Source organism: Anser cygnoides, chromosome 5, assembly GCF_040182565.1.
Source record: "Anser cygnoides isolate HZ-2024a breed goose chromosome 5, Taihu_goose_T2T_genome, whole genome shotgun sequence".
Taxonomy (NCBI): domain Eukaryota; kingdom Metazoa; phylum Chordata; class Aves; order Anseriformes; family Anatidae; genus Anser; species Anser cygnoides.
In genome coordinates, this window is record NC_089877.1 from 5840445 (window position 1) to 5860920 (window position 20476).

The following is a 20476-nucleotide window of genomic DNA, read 5'->3' on the forward strand; positions in this document are numbered from 1 at the left end:
TAGAAATTTTCTACTTCACTCTAATAGAGAAAACCAACGGACATAATCCGGAAGTCTGGCAGCTGACAACTGTTTCCAAGTGTATGATCAAAAGATGATTAAATAATTATGCTGCTATTGGAAGCATCCAGCCATATCAAGACTCTCACAGGATCTATGCAGTCCAGTGGGTAAACCCTGTTAACATAAGGTTAGCTTTCAAGCTGTCAGAGGATAGATTTCAGCCAGTGCACTTGGCAGTATCCCATTGTAACATAACACCTAATTCTCTTATTTATTCATCTTTCAGGCACAGATCTTTGTATACTACATACTTTGATCTGTTTGTGGTTATGGAAGAATTACAGGCTCCATTTTACCAATCTTACATTCAGTAATTACAAACTCTTCGGTGCCTGGTTATTCTAGGGCATGACCCATAGAACAAATCACTACTCCAAGCACTCAAAATTCAACCTATCCTTTGTCCAAAGTATATTTAAATATTAGTAAGTAATTACAAAAACATCAAATAAGATTTAGATGACAGAGAAATTAGCTCTACATTAATGCAATCTTTAATGGTAATGTGTACATTGAATTTATTTCAGGAGAATTCTTTCAGTTGCTGTAACAGAATTGAACTGCTACAGCTATATATTCACAAATACACGTGTGACCGTAAGAAAACAGGTTAGTTAATATATTGGCTACCTGTATTGCACCTCTCAGGTTAATTCCTGTTTCAATAGCAACATAGTATGATGCTTGGAGAAATGTCCTTTGCAACAGAAGGGCAAAAAATAGGAGTACAGCCAAAACATATGCATTGGACAGGAACTCTTGAGATGAAATAAAGAAAACACCAAGAATTTTAGTCTAAAAAAAAAGAAAAAGATAGAAGTTAAATTACAATTGCACGTAATTCTAATTACCACTTTTGCAAAATCAATAAACAGAGACAACCACAGTTTATTACTTTGAAAATACTCCCAAACGTGATCTGAAACCTCACCATTTATCAGTTCAGTGAGACAGCCATATAATGTGCCAACTCAGTAAGCTTAATTTAAATGCGAAATTACATTTGTAGGATTTTTGATATCCTTCCAAAATTCTAGGTCACTGAGTAACTCAGTATCATCATTTGCTACTGACATGCACTGCCAATTGTCAGAAAGGACTAGTTAACATTCATTCAGAGAAATCTGTCTCCTTATTTTGACACCTCAGGCTACTGAACACTATAAAATGACCTTCACAACTTGGTGGAAAACCCATCCTCCTTCCATTCTCCTGGAAATACACACATTATTTTGGTTTGCAGCTTCTAACAGGTTTGTTCAGCATTGGTTTATTTGTGGTCTTTACCTCCTAGGAAGTTCATGAGATCACTGGAGTGCATTTTGAAGCGTGTCACTACTTCCCTAGGACAGCAATGCATTTATTCCAAGTTATATTTAACAAGCAGACACCTTCAGTGCAACAACTAGTTCAGAGTCTGGCTCACCTTGGGAAGCCTTCTGAATTTAAAAGGTCTCTACCTTTCCCTTTCTCTACTTGGTTCCTTCAAAACTTTGTTGACTTATGCTGCCATTAAAGGCAAAAGGTGTAAGCCATCTCTTTCTATTCCCTCTCAGAGGGCTTCTTTGCAATTTACATTCCTGTTGAGCACACTTCTAGCCTAGACAGTTTCTTTGTCGTTGAATCTTTTGAGACTGCTACAACATTTAATAGATCACATTTCACAAACACTCACTGTCTGTATATTTTATCAGAACCAACCTTGCTATCAACTCTTTATAGAAATCCCACATGACAAATTAATACAGAGGCTAAACGTAGCTTTCAAAGCTGTGGTTTTGCAAGATGAGGCGAGCCAGCTAAAAGAGAAATGGGCTTCTCCTTACCCTTAACTGCACCTGGGTTGCTCCAAGCTGCATGCTTCTGTTGCTTACTGTGTGCTAGCTTGGGACCTTATCGGATCTATCTCTGAGCCAATTCAGATCACTGACAAGAAAATCAGTCCAGGAGAAAAACAACAACAACAAACAAACAAAAAAACACGCACTGCTAGCTTTTAGTTTAATGGGCCAAGTTAGACCACAAAAGTGTCTGGTGGGTGCCAGAGCTCAATCAAAGGAGGGAACAGGTGCAGGGCCAATGACAAATGTGAAAGAAGGAAGGGCAAGTCCTTTTTGCAGTGGTAACACAACAGATCACTTCATCTTCCTCAGAAAGCAGAGCTTTAGGGTACTTTTTCCATGTCTTTTTACTCCATCTTTTGACATCCGTGATGGCTACTGCCATTGCTGCAAGAAGCATGCTATCTATCCCCTTGACAACAGTATGGTAATTTACAGTCTTAAAAGCAGATAAATGCATGCTTGCCTTTGCAACAAGTAAATGAGATAATAAACAAAACAGTTTTGGGAAAGATTCCGTGTTTTTCTCTGTGAGAAGAGTGCACACTTTAAAGAATACAACCAGCACAAATTTCCTGACAGTGTCTCCCACCTCACATAAGAATATCACTTCTCATAAGAAGAAACTACTCTGACCTGTCTCCACACCACCTTAACGGCCTGCTGAGTTGCATGGGAGATCATCCATGGACACCTCTCCATAAACTTCTGGGCACTTCAAAATGAACTGCAGTCGACTCTTAAAACACTGGCTAGACTGAAGAGCTGTGAAAGCACTTCTGTCTATTACGCAGCACAGATGTGTGTAGTATCTGTTCTCCTGGTTATGTGCTATTTGTTACACACTGCTGAGATTCAGACCAAGACTGTACACAAAGTAAAGCAAGTAATTATGACTGCATTTCTGTCTTTGTTCATGCTTCCTATTTACATTAGGAGGCATCTTGATGGCTGTATACTGCACGAATTCAAAAGCCACCTGTTGTTTCTTGTGCAGCATGTAGATACTGAAAGACAAAATAAAATATAACTGCAAAAGTCACAGTTTTGGGGAAAAAAAGAAAGAAAGAAAGAAAAGGACATTAGGGATTAACATGGCGTCATTTGCATTCGTGATGTAAATTTATAATGTGGCCCCAGGCATATCTTACCTTTCAACAGTGAGAATCTTTCCTCTGAGTTACCCTTTCTCAGGCCAACTATTATTTTAGTTGTCCTTCACTGGGATTCCTTTATAATTCAACACAGGCTCATCCAGGAGAGTGGCATACAACATAAGAACAACATATATCTCTGCAACACTGGAAGACTGTCAAAGATATCCTCTCTCTTTGCTGTCATGTTAGTAAGTATTATCACAGCAATGAAGCTTGCAGATTACTTAGTATTGTATCAAGGGCAGAGACTAACCCAGCACAATTTTAATGCTGTCCTACATATACACGTAGCTAGGACTGCTAATTACTGCAGCTAATACTGCTTTTTTACTGTATGTTAAAAAACCACATTTTTTACATGATCAGATTTTCACAAAACATGTTCTTCTAGCAATGAGATTTTGGTGCAGTGCGGATTCACATTAAAACATTACACAATAGAGGAGCAGGGATGAAAATTGAAACGAACTTGTTATCCTAGTATACAACTTGAAAGAAAAAGAGGACTTGCACTTATACACATAAGCATCACACAGACAGGGACACATTTCACCAAGATATTTACAAAGTTTCACGTGCAGTATTAGGCCATTATGGTTTACAAAGTCAACGAACATCTATGTGACTAGGCTACAATAATCGTCTAAGCACACTTGCAGCAAATATGAGGAAGTAACAGAACATCTACGGAACCTTTGAAACAGAAGAAAAAAAAACATGAGAAGTTGATGGAACTACATTTTGTTTTCAAAAAAATGGCTTTGGGGACATTCAGTATCCCATGTTCCTGATGACTTCCGGATAATATCACTTCTTAAAGTATCAGCAGGCTCTAACCAGTAAAAGGCCAAGCAAAGGCCATTATTATAAATACTTACAGACCCTTCATTCCCACAGTCTAAAGTGTTGGTACTGGGCCTTTGGCTACACTGGGACCTATGCCTTCTAGAGCTTTTTTAATGATTCTGCAGATTTGTTGTATCATTTGAATCTGTTATGTCAGCAGATACTTAATGCTAAAATGACCAATCCTAACACTGACATGGAAGATGTTACCAGCAAAATATAATCATTCTGTCAGTCTCTTCTTCAGTGTGAAATGGTTGACACTCAGAGAAATTCATGCCATGGGAATGTTCCAGGGGTGGCCATAAATATTGATAGTGGAGTTATAAATATACATGAAGAGAGTGACAGAATTTAAGATGCTGTTGTGCTCTGACTAATGGTGGCACTAACTAAAGCAGTTAATACTGCCTGTGACACCCACATGATCTCAGAGTTCCAGCTCCATGACAGTTTTTATCTGTCACAAAGGACCTGAAGGATAGAACAAATATATCTTATGATTTATCTCTTTGCCTTCAGTTTCACAGACAGAATTTCTGTTTGAAAGATACAAATTCATTATGACTTCTCTCCATTCAACTTACAAACAGTTCAAATAGAAAGCCTTTGTAAATTATAGAAAGATATTTCAACTAATTCAACGAAACCTTTCAGATATAAAGGTGTTTTAGCCTTTTAACAGAAAAACTTATATAAATCAGGTCAAAACAGAAGAAAATGCGTTTCCAGAGTCCTTCTATCCGAAGTAAAATACACCCTTAACTGTCACTCACGGACTGTCACCACCACCAAATACTGCTGTTATGTGATCCCCAGATGGTATCAATTACAACAGCCATGAGGCTACCACTTCACTAGACATGGTGACAATGTCACGGCAGGAGGAGACTCCTTTCAGGGCCTATCTGGACCAGACCTGAGCATTTCTAACAGCAGAACACTAGCTGACACTTCAGTAGGAAAATTAAACAGGATAATCTGTTAGTAGAGATTTGGTACAAATTCATTTGAAACAATAAGCATTCCAAACAAATTATTAAGAATCAGCTCAAAAGCTTCCGTAGTACTTTGCCACAGTGTAGCCTCTAGCCTACATAGTCTTTTTTTTTTTTTTTTTAAATTTTCCTGCTTTAGCTAGTTTCCATAAGATCTACTTGCTATATTGAAGTCTCCAAATATTAGGATAAAGATTGCAAAATGTATAAATAATTCATTTCAGCTTGAGGCTTTGGTTAATTTTTCTGCAATGTATTCAACGTTTTTCAATATTTACTTCAATGGACCTAATCCAAAGCGTACCTGGGTGAACGGGTATCTTTCCATTAGTGTCAACAGACTTCAGAAATCAATCTTACATCAAACAATAAGTGAGTTGCAAAAATAAAATGATAATTCTCATAAAAATGAGGCCTGAGTAACTTGACCTTTTGAGAAGATGCTTCCTGAACTTTTTTTTAATGCTTTTAATTTTGTTATTAATCAAGAAGTTTCTTCTTGTGGAGCCTTCAATTAAATAGCACCTTTTAAATAATTGTTTCAGTTGATCTTTCAAAACCAATCTGCCCAGAGACACGAGTGGAAATTCTTTGTCAAGGCTAAATCAGTTGGCATAGTATCATGATAATAAAAGCCTGCTTTAATCCTCTTAGACATCCCTCATTTCTGGAAATGAAAAGCCAAGCCTCTTAAAAATACACTTTTTCTTTTCTGAAAAGCACTTACTCACGTACTTGATTAAATCTCTAGTCACAGCTGTACCTAAAATACTTATGATACTAGTGAGATTCTGAACGTGTTTCACCACTACTTTGAACAAGGTTATGTTCCTGAATAACCCAAAGCCTAACTAGATGCGTAGGTAACGCATTTTGTTCATCGTCCAGGTATGAATGTCAGCAGTAGGTAGTAACACACATGCTGTCTCTTCCAGCATTCAAAAATACATTACAGTTGCTTTCTTTACTGAGGAAAAATAATACATAGTTTTAGCGCTGCTTCTTTTGACTCCTTTTGTAACAGCATTTTGACAGTGTGGTGGTTTCACACAGACAATTAAGCTCTGCCAGATCGTTCTTACTCCCCCTCCTCAAAAGAACAGAGGGGAGAAAATATGATGAAAAAAGGCTCAAGGGTTGAGATAAGGAGCAGTTTAATTAAAGGAAAAAAAAAAAGGCACGCGGAAGCAAAAGGAGAAACGGTTAATCTTGCCACTATGGCAGCACTGCTCGAAGTCTATTATTAGTGCGATATCAACGCTGTTCTAGCTACAAGTGCAAAGCACAGCACTACAGGAGCTGCTATGGGGAAAGTTAACTCTGCCCCAGCCAGACCCAGTACAGACAGTACCTGTGGGCGGATGGTGTTATTTCCTTTCCCAACATTGTGAACAATCCCAGAGATGCAGAGGGGACCAGCAAATCCAAGCAAGTCAGCCAGAATACGGAATGTGCTGCTGAGAAGCAAGGGTCTTCCAAAAGCACAGCAGAGAGCACGCCAAATTGATCTGGATCCTTGTGGAGATGGTGACCTTTTGTTCTGTCCAGAATACGAAAAGCAGATATAGTAAAAGGATTATATTATGTATAAACCTCAGGTATGAGAAATTATTTTTCCCTTGCTTTAATTCATTGACAGTAATTGCAACCCTTGAGCTAGAACTCAGGTAGTACAATTTTTCCTCCATTTGTTTTTATAGAGTCAGAACAAAGCATTAATTTGTATTCTCCTCCATTTCACAAGAAGAGACTGTTACCTCTTTCCTATCCTTAGTAGGGATCCATTTAAGTGTGTTGTTTGTGGTTTGCTGGGGGAACAGGAAAAAAAAGGAAGGAAACTGACAGATTTTGTTTTCTTTTGAACACGGAGACTGAAAAGCTATACTCTTTTAGACAGGCTGCAGAAGGCTTCTCCGAATACACGAAGTTCCCACCTGAAAACTAAGCAGAATCTGAGCTAAGGTAGTTTCAGACCTTGAATTCTCTTACGGACAAACTGTAACTGAAATAACATTGAAAAATAGTCCTGTGAGACCTCATTAATATTGACTCTGTAATTGAATGGTTCCAGGGTCTTATTAGGAAAAGTGATAATGGTGTTTAGTGAGTACAGTCCATAATTACTTTCCACATCGTAATAGAGACCATATGGATTTTACATGTCTTTAACTAGTAATGTGTTTGATCTGCATGCTTAGTTAGAGAAAATTCATTATTTGTAAAATGTTTTGATCTCTTTGTTTGTGGAAAACTGTTACTGGTTACTTGGTTTGCATATCTGTTTGCACAATTTTATATCATGCTCATAGCATAAAGAAGCAATGAAAAACGTAAATAGTGAGAAATCAGACTGATATAATTCCATGCTTTGCATACCTTCTGTGCTTCAAAAGCCTCATTAAGGCGAACATAATTGGTCAGAGCTCTCATGGCAATGGGAAGCTTGCCTATGGTTTTCAAGTCTATTGGTTTTTTATGGGCAGTCTTGATGAATGTATTCATCCACCAATATGTTCCTTTGGATAACAGGTTCACAAATGGCTGTAGGAATCGAACACCAAGGTCCTGGAGATCCTCAGGAGGTTTAACTTCTTTAGGACTTTTGAAGAAAACATATCTCTGAAATTAAGAAAAATCCCCCAAAAGAATCACACTAAACATGTAGAAAATAAGTCTGCAAAGTATAGAGAAGAGATAAGGACACAGCAGATAATCAATGAATTGAGAACTGCTTGAATTGATGAACTGCTTTCTCAGAAGTACTCAAGGAATTTCAGCGTTCAAATTTGACTAATACAACAATCTAGTTTCCTGAGATACTGGGGGATAAGAAGCGTCCAGCATAAAAATATATAATCCTAAACATTTAATATTATTTTGTTTAAGGGCACAAACTTTTATACTTCAGGAAAACAAAAATCACCTTACATTTTGCATAGTACTGACCCTGCCTCTTGCTCTGTGCCAGACAGCACAACACAGGACATAAAATCAGAGAATGGCTTGGACTGGAAGGGGGCTTAAAGGTCACCTATGGTTCCAACCCCCCTGCAAGGACACCACCTTCTAGACCAGGTTGCTCAAAGCCTCATCCACAATCTGTTCCATGATTTTGCTGGGCACAGAGGTGAGACTCAGTCACATACTTCACTCAATGTCTACTCATGACTGTACCTAAATCTTATTGATATTAGTAAGGTATCTGGATATACTTCAGTGCTATCTTTCCTCCAGCCATAGCTGGAGAAATAATTCTCGTATCCTAGGAAAAAAAAGAGTGATGGGTTGGGGAACAAACATTTAGAGGAACAATGGAAGGAAAGGAGAAAGAGTTGGAACTCAAAGTCAAATAAATCAGTCTTCTGCCTTCTGGAAGATCGGTAAGGCAGCAGAAAAATGCTGAGGCCAATGTCTTCCATTTCTGCTTCACAGAGGCCTTCCCCTTTATTTTTATTTTCTTTTACCTTTTCCCCCCAACTCCACCTATCCCAGCAGTGGCCAGCTCTCCGTTCATCCCAATCCCTTACAGGAGCAGCTGAAGCAACAAGCCTGTGTCTCCTAAGTCTGGCATAGACACAAGAGGCAGTAAAAAAATCCATACTTCTGGCTATTTTATTTTATGCACCAAAGACATCCTTTAATAATTAAATCCAAACAAACAGAAAATAAGAAAGATGACAGTAGGCACTGAGTTTCTTTATTCTTCTTTGTGGCCTATAATTCCACGATGGTCTAACCTCATTTAATTTTGCAGTTTTATTATAAGGAGGTTTATGAGCAATTCTCTTGGATGCTGTATTTGTTTCACTTTTCCCACAAGACAATCCACTGTTTTTCATTTATGAGACAAATACTGAACTTCCAGCACTGAGGCTTTTACTGCACTTATTTCAAAAGTATTATAGCAAAAAAGCTACTTTTAACCTTATTTTTGTCCTAAATTACCAAATAAACAGACACAAACACACACACACAAAAATCACAGAAGAACAAGTACATGACACATGCAATTCATGTTGCTTAATGCATTACTGGAAAGAAATCATATACTACTATCAAGAAAGGAGCAATAAAGTTTACATGGAAAAAATTATTTCCCTCCTGAGACTAAGTTTAATTTACACACACAATTAAGCAAGGGACAGGTGAAGGCAAGAACTTGGGCAATTATCTATCCAGCAGGTTCTAAAGCCGTCTCTCAGTTTGGATTATGACTAAAGGCACTGTAGAGGAAGAAGTGTATATAGCTGGGAGGCTAGATAGCAATCCTATTTGCTCCAGTAAATCAGTTACTGTGATTGTCTCCTGGAAAATGAGAGATGTTATTTGTGTCTAATACTCTCTCTTAGAGCAGATGATTACTTTCACCCAGTCTTTCCTTGCTTCAAAAATACTAATTTCTGACGACTGAAACTGTGAATCATAACATACATTTAAAAACACATGAAATTAATCTTAATTTATCTACAGTGGAGTCTGACATTCTTAAATTATGGCCTAAGAAAATTGGGTTAATCTTTAATTCTCAAATATATTTCTAACCAGATTTTCTCTCTCTCCTTTAGAGATGAATTTCATACTAAGTACCCAGTAAGATGAAAAAAGAATAGGGACTTAGAGTACTAACTTACCCTCACCCTGATGACATTTATTTCTACAGCTAGTAGCATTCCATATAGAACAACCAGGAGTCCCGTGAGGCAAAATCGAAGCTGAGAAAATCCAACCCCATTATCACAGAACTTTACAAATTTGATGGTTTTAGTTATGAAAGCTAAAGTCCAGTAGAATAACAATGCTGTAGGGAGGGAAAAAAAAAGTCAATCAGCTCCACAGTTGCAAAAATATACAATAGTGATATTTATTAAATAGTCATTCAGAAAGAATGCAACACGAATATATAAAACTAGAGTGGCCTTTCTCTTGTCAAAACAGAAGCCTAATTCAATTCTGCCGACACAAAAACATTAAGACAATGTTTGTTCCAAATTCCTTTCCCATTAGATTCGGTGATCTTTGGAAAGTTTCACAAAGTGATATCTGCTGAAGGAAATTTCCATCTGTTGTAAACATGCATCCAGACGATGAGTTCAAGGGGGAGAGCTGCCTCACAAGGGAAGGTGGGTCTGAATGATGTTCTTCAATTCAAATCGGGTTACTACTACAAGACTGGTGCGAATTTGGCTTGAAGGAAAATTGACCTTATTCCCCCTACAGATCTCTGGTGCATATGCAGGATCAGACATTAAAATATCTTCAAACTACTGCTGCTCTTCCTTTCTATTGTACCACAAAAACTCCATATATGTAATTTGTAATACAAATACACAAGCACGTGGAAGAAGTCATGTTCTTAAAATTCTAACTTTTTATAGTTTCTTCTGGAGTGGTTTGGGTTGTAAGGGATCTTAAAGACCATCTACTTCCAACCCCCCTGCCACGGGCAGGAACACCTCCGACCAGACCAGGTTGCTCAAAGCCCCATCCAGCCTGGCCTTGAACACTTGCGGGGACAGGGCATCCACAGCTTCCCTGGGCAGGCTGTTCCAGGGCCTCACCGCCCTCTGAGTGAAGATTTTTTTTTTCCTTATAAGTAGTCTAAATCTACCCGTTTTAGTTTAAAGTCATCTACCCCTTCTCCTATCACTATATCCCCTGACAGAGTCCCTCCCCAGCTTTCTTGAAGGTCCCCTTTAGGTATTTGAAGTCCGCAATAGGTCTCCCTGGAGTCTTCTCTTCTCCAGGCTGAACAACAAATCTCTCAGCCTTTCATCACAGGAGAGGTGCTCCAGCCCTCTGATCATCCTTGTGGCCCCCCTCTGGACTTGGTCCAACAGGTCCATGTCCTACTTATGTTCGAGGTCCCAGAGCTGAATGCAGTACTCTTGGACAATAAGTTCAGTAGAGGTCTAGAACTTAAAGTGCTCATGCTACTGTCAGTTATAGATAAGTTATCCCTGCAATAAGCTCTGGTGATTTGGGAACGCATTCCATGTCATTCACCACACTGTAAGCCACCTCACGTTCCCAGTTCTTAAGGAAATAGCTTATAGGGTTATGCTCTTTCACATGAATTTTTTGTTGCTGGTGTATTTGCCATGGCGCTACAGCTGGAATGTGCTTTAACTGCCAAGAGAAACATTGATATGCTTTCTCAGTGTCTTGCTGCAACACCAGGGAAAGTCTTCTACCAAGACACTAATAATTACAAGCCTAGCTTGCAAATATGGGTAACTGTCAACAACCTGCACAACCTCAGATGATGTGTGGTGTTCCAGCTATTCTAAGGTACCCTAGAAAGCTCCACAGGGATGTAGAACAGGGCTACCCTTTCCAAGCCAAACGAAATTCAGCATGGATGGTCCTCATGGGATTTGGGTTGCGGGGGGTCTTCTAATTCTGGTTCTTTGGAAATCTGTTGCAAAACTCTCACTTAAATAAGGACAGTAAAAGGAACAGTACTAGAGTTCCTGTTGGGTACTGCTTGTACAAATGTAGCATGCTAAAAGTTCACACCAGCAGAGGATACCTAAAAAACAATCAGGCCAACTGATTCCTATGTAGAGCTCTCAGATGAAGAAGTAAGAACTAGCAGAGCCATTCTCCTATTTGGAATTTAACTAAGCATCTATATGACCAATGGTTTTGATTAGAGAATTCATTTAGAAACGACTACTTGTCTAATCAGTGTTGGAAGGTGCCAAATGCAACATCCTCGGGTGACAACACATCTCCCACTGTCCTACCTCCTAGAAGCATTTGGCCCTAACTACCTTCTCTGTTTCAACTGTAAGTACATATAACCAATGTGGTGAACGTTCACAGGCTCTTCAAGATAAGGTTCCTCCAAAAATATACGTATGGCACCACTTTCTTTTAAGCTGTGTTTTTATCATCTCACTGATGCGTGTATATTGGCTGAGAGTTCCTAAAAACTATCACCCATAACTTCCACTGACCCAAGCTGCCTAGAGACCAGCGCACGGGGTGTACTTCAGTTTATTTTGTCAAGTTGGATCTATTATAGATGTCTGCAGCCTAAACGACATTGCTTTTTCTTGGACTCTGTAAGTGACCTCAACCCGCAGCACCCGTTTGTAGATTCTCACCTGGGGGCCAGATTGCTTAAAATCTGGCAATGTAGAACTCACTGTTTTATACCTTTACTGGATTAAGCCCAAGATCTGGAAAATCACACATGGGATTTGTTAACTAACCTGTGTACGCTCAGAGAAAAACTTTGTGCACTGAGCACTATAACACAAAGTTCCGCTTTAAACAAATTCCAAAGGAATTAACTATAATACTAAGATACAATACATTTTAATTAGAAAACTAGACTACCGTCAGGAATGGTGAGTCATTGGTGCTCTAATTAAGATTGGTAAAAAAATAAAAAATAGTAGTCTTCCCACACTACTATCCCTGTCAGCTTAAAAACTCAGTCCCGTTATTTCAGTTTTCTACTAATGTTTAATTTCTGAGATTTATCTAAAAAACAAATAAATATTAATTCCAAAAATAGTGCGATCAGATGCTACTAATCAATTACATATTTTGAACGTCAAGAAAGTTAAGAGACTTTCCAGTTCCATATGAAAACTATTCTAAAACATATCGTTATGCATCCATTCTGGAACATTGTGCAAAGAGTACTAAAATGAGCATTATTAAGGGAGCCACACTGTACCAGCATTACATTGGAATAGCTATATTTGTTGAAATACAATTACAAATCAAAACCATACAGAGAAAACCTGACTCAGATCATATCAACGAAGTGTTCCAGTAGTTGGAATGGACACTCAGCTGGGATCCTGGACTCAATCATTAGCTTCAGAGCATAAATAGTCTAAACCTTGACAACTTTTTTGATAGGAGATAATGAGATGGACTACTTCAAAATAGCCAACAGCCTGGGCATAAAGCTGCGAAGTGGGATCAGTATAGGAACGTGGCGCCCTTTTCTCACATACCCCAAGGCAACGTGCTAATCCCCAAAGTTGTTATGGTATCTGTCCCTTGCTGGTTTATGAAGAACTACAAATGGTCTTGTTTTCTTTAAGATACAGAGTGAAAAATATTTCAAAAAAAAAAAACCTCAAAAGTTTCATAGGATCGGAAACTTTATACTGATTAAAGTTAATGAACAGACCTTTAAGGACCTTCTGCACTGCATCAATGAAGAGTTTCTCCACTGAATTTAGTAATTTTTGGATGAGGCTTGTTAGCCAAAGAGCCTTAGTTTTATGCTGCTTCCAGTTAGTCTGCTGCTTTATACTGCTACCAACTGCAGCTGTAGGCATCAATCCTCCAGCTGAGGCACATGATGCCCTGCAATTAGGTGGAACTTCACTAATGCTTGAAGCAGCAGCAGATGCCACACCAGCTCATTTACTGTGTGAGTGCGGAATATTAGATCTCTGCAACACTTTACTAAGGAAGAAACCTCTTTCAGTTTCCTTAAACTTTTCCTCATGATTCCATTTACTTTATTCATATTAGGCTCTATGTGAAAGCTACTTCACAGCTAGGCTGTGCTCTAGTCAGTTAATAGCTGACTATGAGTATAATTAAAACTATCTCATTCTGGACTAATTTATATAAAATTATCATTGCCTGGTCTCAACTGTCAACACAAAGTAGCTGCAATTAACGCTGAAAGATGGTGATCCTCAGGGTTACATAAAAAATTTGTGCAGTCAAGAAAACACAATGGAGACTTAAAAACATGCTTATTCAGTATTCTCACAAACAAATGGCAGTGAAAAGAAAAGCAAAAAAAAAATTAAGACCCTCATCTTACGAGGACCCTGGATTAAATTTCAAATCTGATTAACTAAATAGTAAAGAACGTAGTTAGATTTTCTTTTTTTTTTTTTTTTTTTTTCCTAAGAGTAAGCTACTAAGATTAGATTTTCTAAAGGAGTCTATTCCTTGGAAATTCTTGCAAAATGAAAATTCCTAATGATTAACTTCAGTACCATAGTTACTAGTTACATAGTACCAATAAAACTTGAGTGTTAGTATTCGTTGGTATATCTGATTATTATTCCAACATCGTCCAGAGCTCATCCAGCATCAGCACTCTAAATACTGAACAGAATTATCATAAGAGAGATCTCTAAAGGGAAGAGATTATGCAAAAATGGGTAATCAACTACTAGCTCTACATTTGTGCTACTCTTTGCAGTGATCTAACAGCAGGAATGCGACACTAAATTATTAAACACTGCATTACATATCTGAAACAAACAAAAAATAACCACCACAAAACACAAGAACAGCAAACCCTGCTTGCTTTCTGTACTTGACTGTAACATGCTAGCAATGCTTTCCTGAAATGTAACATCTAAAGCTTTGATAAGGCATTAAATGGGCTCTGCTGACTAATCAAAACATGACTGTATAACCCCACTTGGTCATAAAAGAAAAAAAAGATGTTACTTAAGAGAAAAGCGCAAGGAAAAAAAAGTCTCGAATGAGAAACCACAAAAGTTGCCACACCTGCACAGAAATCTGAATTTATTTTCCTATTTTCTTGTAGTTACTTTATTCTTTATCAACAAAATCAGACCTTTTGAAGAGAAAATATATATATATTTTTTTTTTTACAGAAGTAACAGACTCCTTCAGCAGGATGCTTGCATATCACAATATGCAGTTCAAAAGCATCTTGCGTATTTAAAAACTTTCTCAAATCAAGTTGTTACTTACATTTTACCAGCTGACAAGTATTAGAACAGAATTCTGAGAACAGAGCCACAATGACACAAGACAAACCTTAGCAGAATCCAAAAGTGAATTTGATGAGCCAGGATCACCCAAGAAATAACAGCTAGCAGGATGGCTAAACATGTATACATCCATTCTGTGATCTACCCTGACAGCAGAGAGCATATTGCCAGCCGCATGACTGTCAGCAGCAACAGATTTTCCATAGCTAGCTATGGCTTATTTACAATCTTGCAGAACATATTTAGTATACAAGTAGTTCTTACACCTTTTCCTTAGCAAAATGGCATGCCTTAAGGCAATTTAGAAAGGAGGTTTTAGGAGCAGGAAGCAAGAACCAGCAGGCAAAGTAACATATTCAAGGTCATAGTGAGTCAGTGACATCATTCATTTCCCTTGACTCTGTAAATATCTCAACACACACGAAGACAACTTCGATTTTCTATCATGCTTAAATGCAACATGCTGACAAGTAGTGGGATACCGATAGCTTTTACAGGTAGAGTTTGATTTCTAATGTGTGCTACTTTTCCCACAAACCCAGCTTTTCCTAGAAAAACCTTTGGCCTGATGGATCCCTGAGAACACCATACAGAATTCTATAGGAAGTTAAAAGCATTGTAAATAATGAGCTGTTTCAGGAAAACTCCATTATTATTCAGAACTGAGTCTGGTCACGGCAACCAGCAGGCCTGCACACAGATGTAGCTTCTCCCCATACAAGTTAGTGCCGAGACTGCAGTGACCTGTCACAGAATGAATACACACACACAGTCACACCACAGTCACACTTCCATGTCTTGTAAGTTGCAAAACGTACCGATCAATAACTTTGGGAAATTGGATGTTTCGATATTATGGTAATAGACAACAGATGTGATGGCTGCCAAGAATGCCATCCCAGCCGGCATGTACAGGTGTAAATGACGGGATTCTGAAACCCTTAAAAAAGAAAAAAGCGAACATCAAATAAAATCAAATATTTGCTACTTAAATGTTTCCCTTTTAATTTATGAATTCTGTCCCGTATGCAGCACTGAGATGAGATTTTCTAAAATGTTTTATGGAAGTAAAGTTCTCCAATTTTCAATGGGATTTAAGCTCTTAAATAACATACTTAGATAACAAATTCTTCCCCTGTGCTAAAAATGAAAAGTGTATACCCTTATTTCCTACTGAAATCAACTGAACATTGTTTAAATTAGAATAAGCAGCTCAGCTCCAAAATGAGGGAAGTTAATTTCAGCTAAACTAGTTTGGGAGCTGTCCATCAAAATACGTAGATAACGCCAACCGATAGCATAGCTTAAGATTTTCTATAGAAACATTTGGTGAAAATGTTTTTCTTTTTCCACTTTAGGGAAAAAAACAGCACAACAGCAAGGAACTTACAGTGAGTTCTGTTTGCAGTAACTTCTAGCCAACAAATAAAACCTACAACAAAATCATATACCTTGAAGTTTTGTCCTATAAAGCAAAACCTCCGACACTTTTTTTCAGGAAGCAATAGATGGGATCTTTCCAGCTAAGCCCTTTGGGGGTACTCTTTGCCAGTGTTGTTGGCTTAGGCAAGAAATAAAAAGGTTGGGGGGATAAAAATCATGTTTTCTTCCTCTTCCCTCCTACTTGACATTTTCCCCTCCTCCCATTTTCCACCTTTTACAAAAATTAATGGAGTGTCTTGTGCTGTCAAGAGGTACAATTTCTTCCATCTCCCATCCATCTCAGTGAGAAGAAGCACCAAGAGGAAGTCTCTAGGGCACAAACACCTGGGGAAATTCACACCTTGTCCTCTGAACCTCATGGAAAATAAATTAGCATCCCTGGCTAAGCTCTTGCTGCAGCAAAAGCTGTTTTTGTGTAGCCAGTAAAGATAAAATGGGCTGTGCAGTAAGGCAGCTGGAGACCGTCACAGGACTTCACCTGACTTAGAGCTGAATATCCCAAACATCAAATCCACAGGAGCTCGGAAGGGCCACCTCCTGCGTCTGTACCTAGGAAAGGGAAGTCCTCCCTCACGTGAACGCTAGAATGAATTCCACACAGTTGGCTGGAGCCATGCTGACAACCTGTGGCATAAACACTTAACTCCTCTTATGACAACTGACGATTCAATGACTATTGAATCAACGAGGATATAGAAAAATGAGAAAAGACTCTCCAGTCTCTGAATTCCTAGTAACGACAGGGTTTTTTGTACAACAGGGTTGAATTCTTGGCAGGCAAAAACAAGTAACAAGAACAGATCAGACACCCTAGGCTTCAGAAGGTAACACTGCAGGAGTGGGAGGTGTTTTGCTGTTGTTGTTTTGGTTTAGTTTTAAATTTATTTCACAGACAGAATTAAGTTGCTAGAGTTCTCCTATATGAGCTTATCTCCAGCAGACTGCATGTATTCCTGAGGTGCAAAAGACTTAGACAACCAATCACTGTCAAAAGGTCTTATCAACATGCCATATTTTGGTCTTAGAAAGCTGGCGAGTCTCAAAACCTGCTTTTATCCACTGCTGCACTTGCTAGCCTGCTGAGTGCTCGGGAGGCACAATTGTGGGTTGGCACTCCCCCTGTATAGCTAGGAGCTTTGATTCTTGTCAGGTGACGCTTAACAGCAGTGTTCTGAGCCAATTTAAATAGCAAATAAACATAATGTGAGAGTTTGCTAAAGAACAAAATAAAACAGAAAACTCAAGGCAGGAGATGCTGCTTTGAGCCTCCCACACCCTGATAATTCCAAATAAGCACGAGAAAAACTCTTAAAAACCTGGCACTGAGAAACATTCTATTTATATATATTTAAGATAAGTTATAATAATAACGATATCAGGTTCTACAACAGAATTCTGCAGTGCCTCTCACACTGGTTGGTGGATACTTGTTATATAGGTGGCTTAACAGAGAGATTTTGTTCTATATAATGAAGAGCTTCAACTTTATAACTCAAATCAAGCCACCATCAGTACTGACCAGATCAAATGAAGGCTCTAACACATTTTAATTCTTGGGTAGCCAAATTTTTTCATCAAAACGGTGAGCTTCCCTGCTTAAGATTACAGATTGGATGTACTGCACAAACATCAATAGTACCTCAGAAGAAACTATCAGGTGAGATGATGATGCCCATCAAATCTACTCCTCTTAGTAAGAGGGGCAGAACTGAACTTGCAGGGAAATGTTATGACCTACTGTGCACATGGGAGTTCTGCCTGAATAAGGACTGTGGGACTGGGTCCTTGGACATGAAACGTATCATGAAAATGTCACCATCTGCTTGAGTTGTTAGGATTTAACTATGATTACTCTTTGGAAAGATAGTGTCATTAAGCTGAACTAAAAATGATTAAGGTCAATTGTGTGTGTGCATACTTGGCAAGGTCTGTGGAATTTTTGATACAAGGTCGGTAGGTTAATCACCAGAAATACAAAATACATGTTTATAACCACAAGGAATATAGTCTAGATGACAATTTAAACAAGGAAACAATACCTACACTGAAATCATTTTGAAATGCTCAGTAATATCAGGAGAAGGTAGACATACACTTACCCATCAGATACTATGCCCTCTGCGATTTCACACACCAGCACAAACAAGAGGATAAAAGTTAGTATCCAGCGTAGGTTGTGGCCGGGAAAATGAAGCCATGTGCTGTGATGGATATGTACTTTGGAACTCTGACTTCCCCATCCTAAACAGGAAAAGAAAGTTACTAAGAGCTTTCTTTACAACAAAATCGATATACAGCTCTCGCATACAGAAAAACATGCGTAACAAAGTAGTGTACTAAAGTTGACAGAACTGTGTTGTTACACACGTATCCTTTCAGAGCTGTGTTCTTACTGCTTCATTTGTCATACAGAATAAAGTCAACAAAACAGAAGACAACCTTAAATTCCTATACTTATTGTTACATTGTGACACTCATTAAACATTTATTAAACATTTTAGCATATGAAATGAACAGCAAATGAAAGTTATGACACATGCATACAGAAGTGTACTTTTTTCCCACTTCAGTGCATTTAATCGCTAAATAATTTTCATCGCATCTTACAGATTTTTTTGTTTGTTTTGAAGTAACTGCTTCTCTGATCTAGATAAAGATTAGGAACACCGTGAAAAGCCAGACAAACAGCAGTTAAGCAGCAGTACACCCCAAGCAGTTCTTCAGCTGCACGCGTTTGCGTTATCTCTTACGATCAGCAGATACGAGTACTAAATCACAGCGCACGTACCGCGGCTGCATAGAGGACGGGCTGAGCGAAGTGGTACTCAAAGGCAGCGACAGAAGGATGTATTAAACCACGGAGCCACCTACCGGTAGCCCCAGTTTCAGGTTATCAACCCGAACCCACTGCAGACAGCGAGCTCCAGCAGACGGGCAGCCTTCCTCGTTACCGCTAACGACGAGGGAGGTCTGCGCGCCTGCTCCAACTCTCCAGGAGCTGCAGCGGGGATTTTCTGAGAGCACCGGCATCGCCTCCAGGTCGCCCGGCTCCTGCAGAGGATTTGCCCTCGCTTCCCGGGCAGGTTTCGCACCGGGGCGCGGGGGCACCACCAAGGCTGGCTGCAGGAGGGCGCAGGGGGCAGCCGGGAGGGTTAAAACGCGAATGCCAGAGCCGGACGGAGGGGCGAGGCGACGCCGGCGGCACTCACCGATGAAGAGGATGGGGAAGGTGATGAAGAGCAGGAAGACGTGCGGCACCACGTTGAGCGCGTCCACGAAGCAGCCGTTGTTGAGCACGCCGTGGTCCACGTTGTAGGCGGTGGAGTTGCCCTCGTCGCCGCAGAAAGCCAGGGCCATGGCGGGACCCTGCGCGCAGCCCGCCGCCTCCTCCGCGCACATCCAGGCGGGGACGGCGCGGGCTGCCCGGCCGCGGCTCTGCCCGCACCTGACGGCGCCGGCCGCCGAGCGGCCCCGGCCCTGCCCTCACGGCCCGGCCCGCCCCGGCCCCGCCCCGCCGGCTCGCCCCTCCTCGGCCCGCCCACCTGGGCGGGCTCGGAGGACGCTGAGGCGGCCGGGGGGAGCTGTGGGTGCCGCGGGCCTCCGGCGCGGGGCTTTGCCCTTAGGCTCGGCGCCCCTCTCAGGGCTCCGGTCGGGCCCGGCCGGGCAGAGCCCTCGGAGGGACGGAGCCGTGTCTGAGCGGGCACTACGTCAGGGCTGACAGAAACTACAGACTGCAAAGAGTAAATCTGGTTTTAGCCTTGTCAGCTCGGCATTTTCTTCATTATGATGAAGATATTATTAGATTAAATCTTGTAAACAGCTGCAACCCTGTCCTCAACAGAAATTTCAGCATCATAACCAAAACAGCTACTACATTTATACTTTACCTTCTCCCCCCCATGATGAGTTCAAACCTAACTTTTTTTCACTGAGTAGAAGTTGGACTCAGCTGAGCCAAGGCTAAACAAAAACTAAATAAATAACATCATTCTGGGGGATAATACTGAAAATAAAAATGCAGTGTGCTGTCTGCAACTGGCTCATGCTTCTAAGCATAGGTTGAGGAGATCCAGCATCTCCTATTGTATGTAGCCATGAAATGCTCAAGATTTTTATCCTGATGCTTTACCATGGAGTTCCTTTCACTTCCAGTCACATTTATCAGTTGTTTAGCCGAGTAACTAATGTAACAGCCATATTATACAAACAGAAATGCAAAAAAAAATAATCATAGAATGGTTAAGGTTGGAAAAGACCTTCAAGGTCGTCTGGTCCAACCATCACCCTACTACCAATGTCAACCACTAAACCATGGCCCTAAGCACCAGGTCCAACCTTGCCTTGAACACCCCCAGGGATGGTGATGCCACCACCTCCCTGGGCAACCCATT

At 39.9% G+C, this 20476-nt stretch overlaps 1 protein-coding gene across 2 annotated transcripts in view; it reads right to left on the reverse strand.

Moving 5' to 3' along the window:
• The window catches only part of ABCC8 (ATP binding cassette subfamily C member 8), a 76914-nt gene extending 57374 nt beyond the window's left edge, over window positions 1-19540 (reverse strand). The window contains exons 1-7 of one of the 2 annotated variants that reach the window (XM_013177603.3): window positions 19295-19540; window positions 18185-18326; window positions 15461-15582; window positions 9537-9703; window positions 7282-7524; window positions 6257-6445; window positions 694-858 (exon numbers count right to left, since the gene is read on the reverse strand). In XM_013177603.3, coding sequence (XP_013033057.2) covers window positions 694-858; window positions 6257-6445; window positions 7282-7524; window positions 9537-9703; window positions 15461-15582; window positions 18185-18326; window positions 19295-19484 — 1218 coding nt within the window. In that variant the 5' untranslated portion in view covers window positions 19485-19540. Of the gene's footprint in view, window positions 1-693; window positions 859-6256; window positions 6446-7281; window positions 7525-9536; window positions 9704-15460; window positions 15583-18184; window positions 18327-19294 lie in introns of those variants that run through there. The other variant, XM_066997233.1, reaches the window with a different exon arrangement.
• Window positions 19541-20476: the final 936 nt, after the last annotated feature.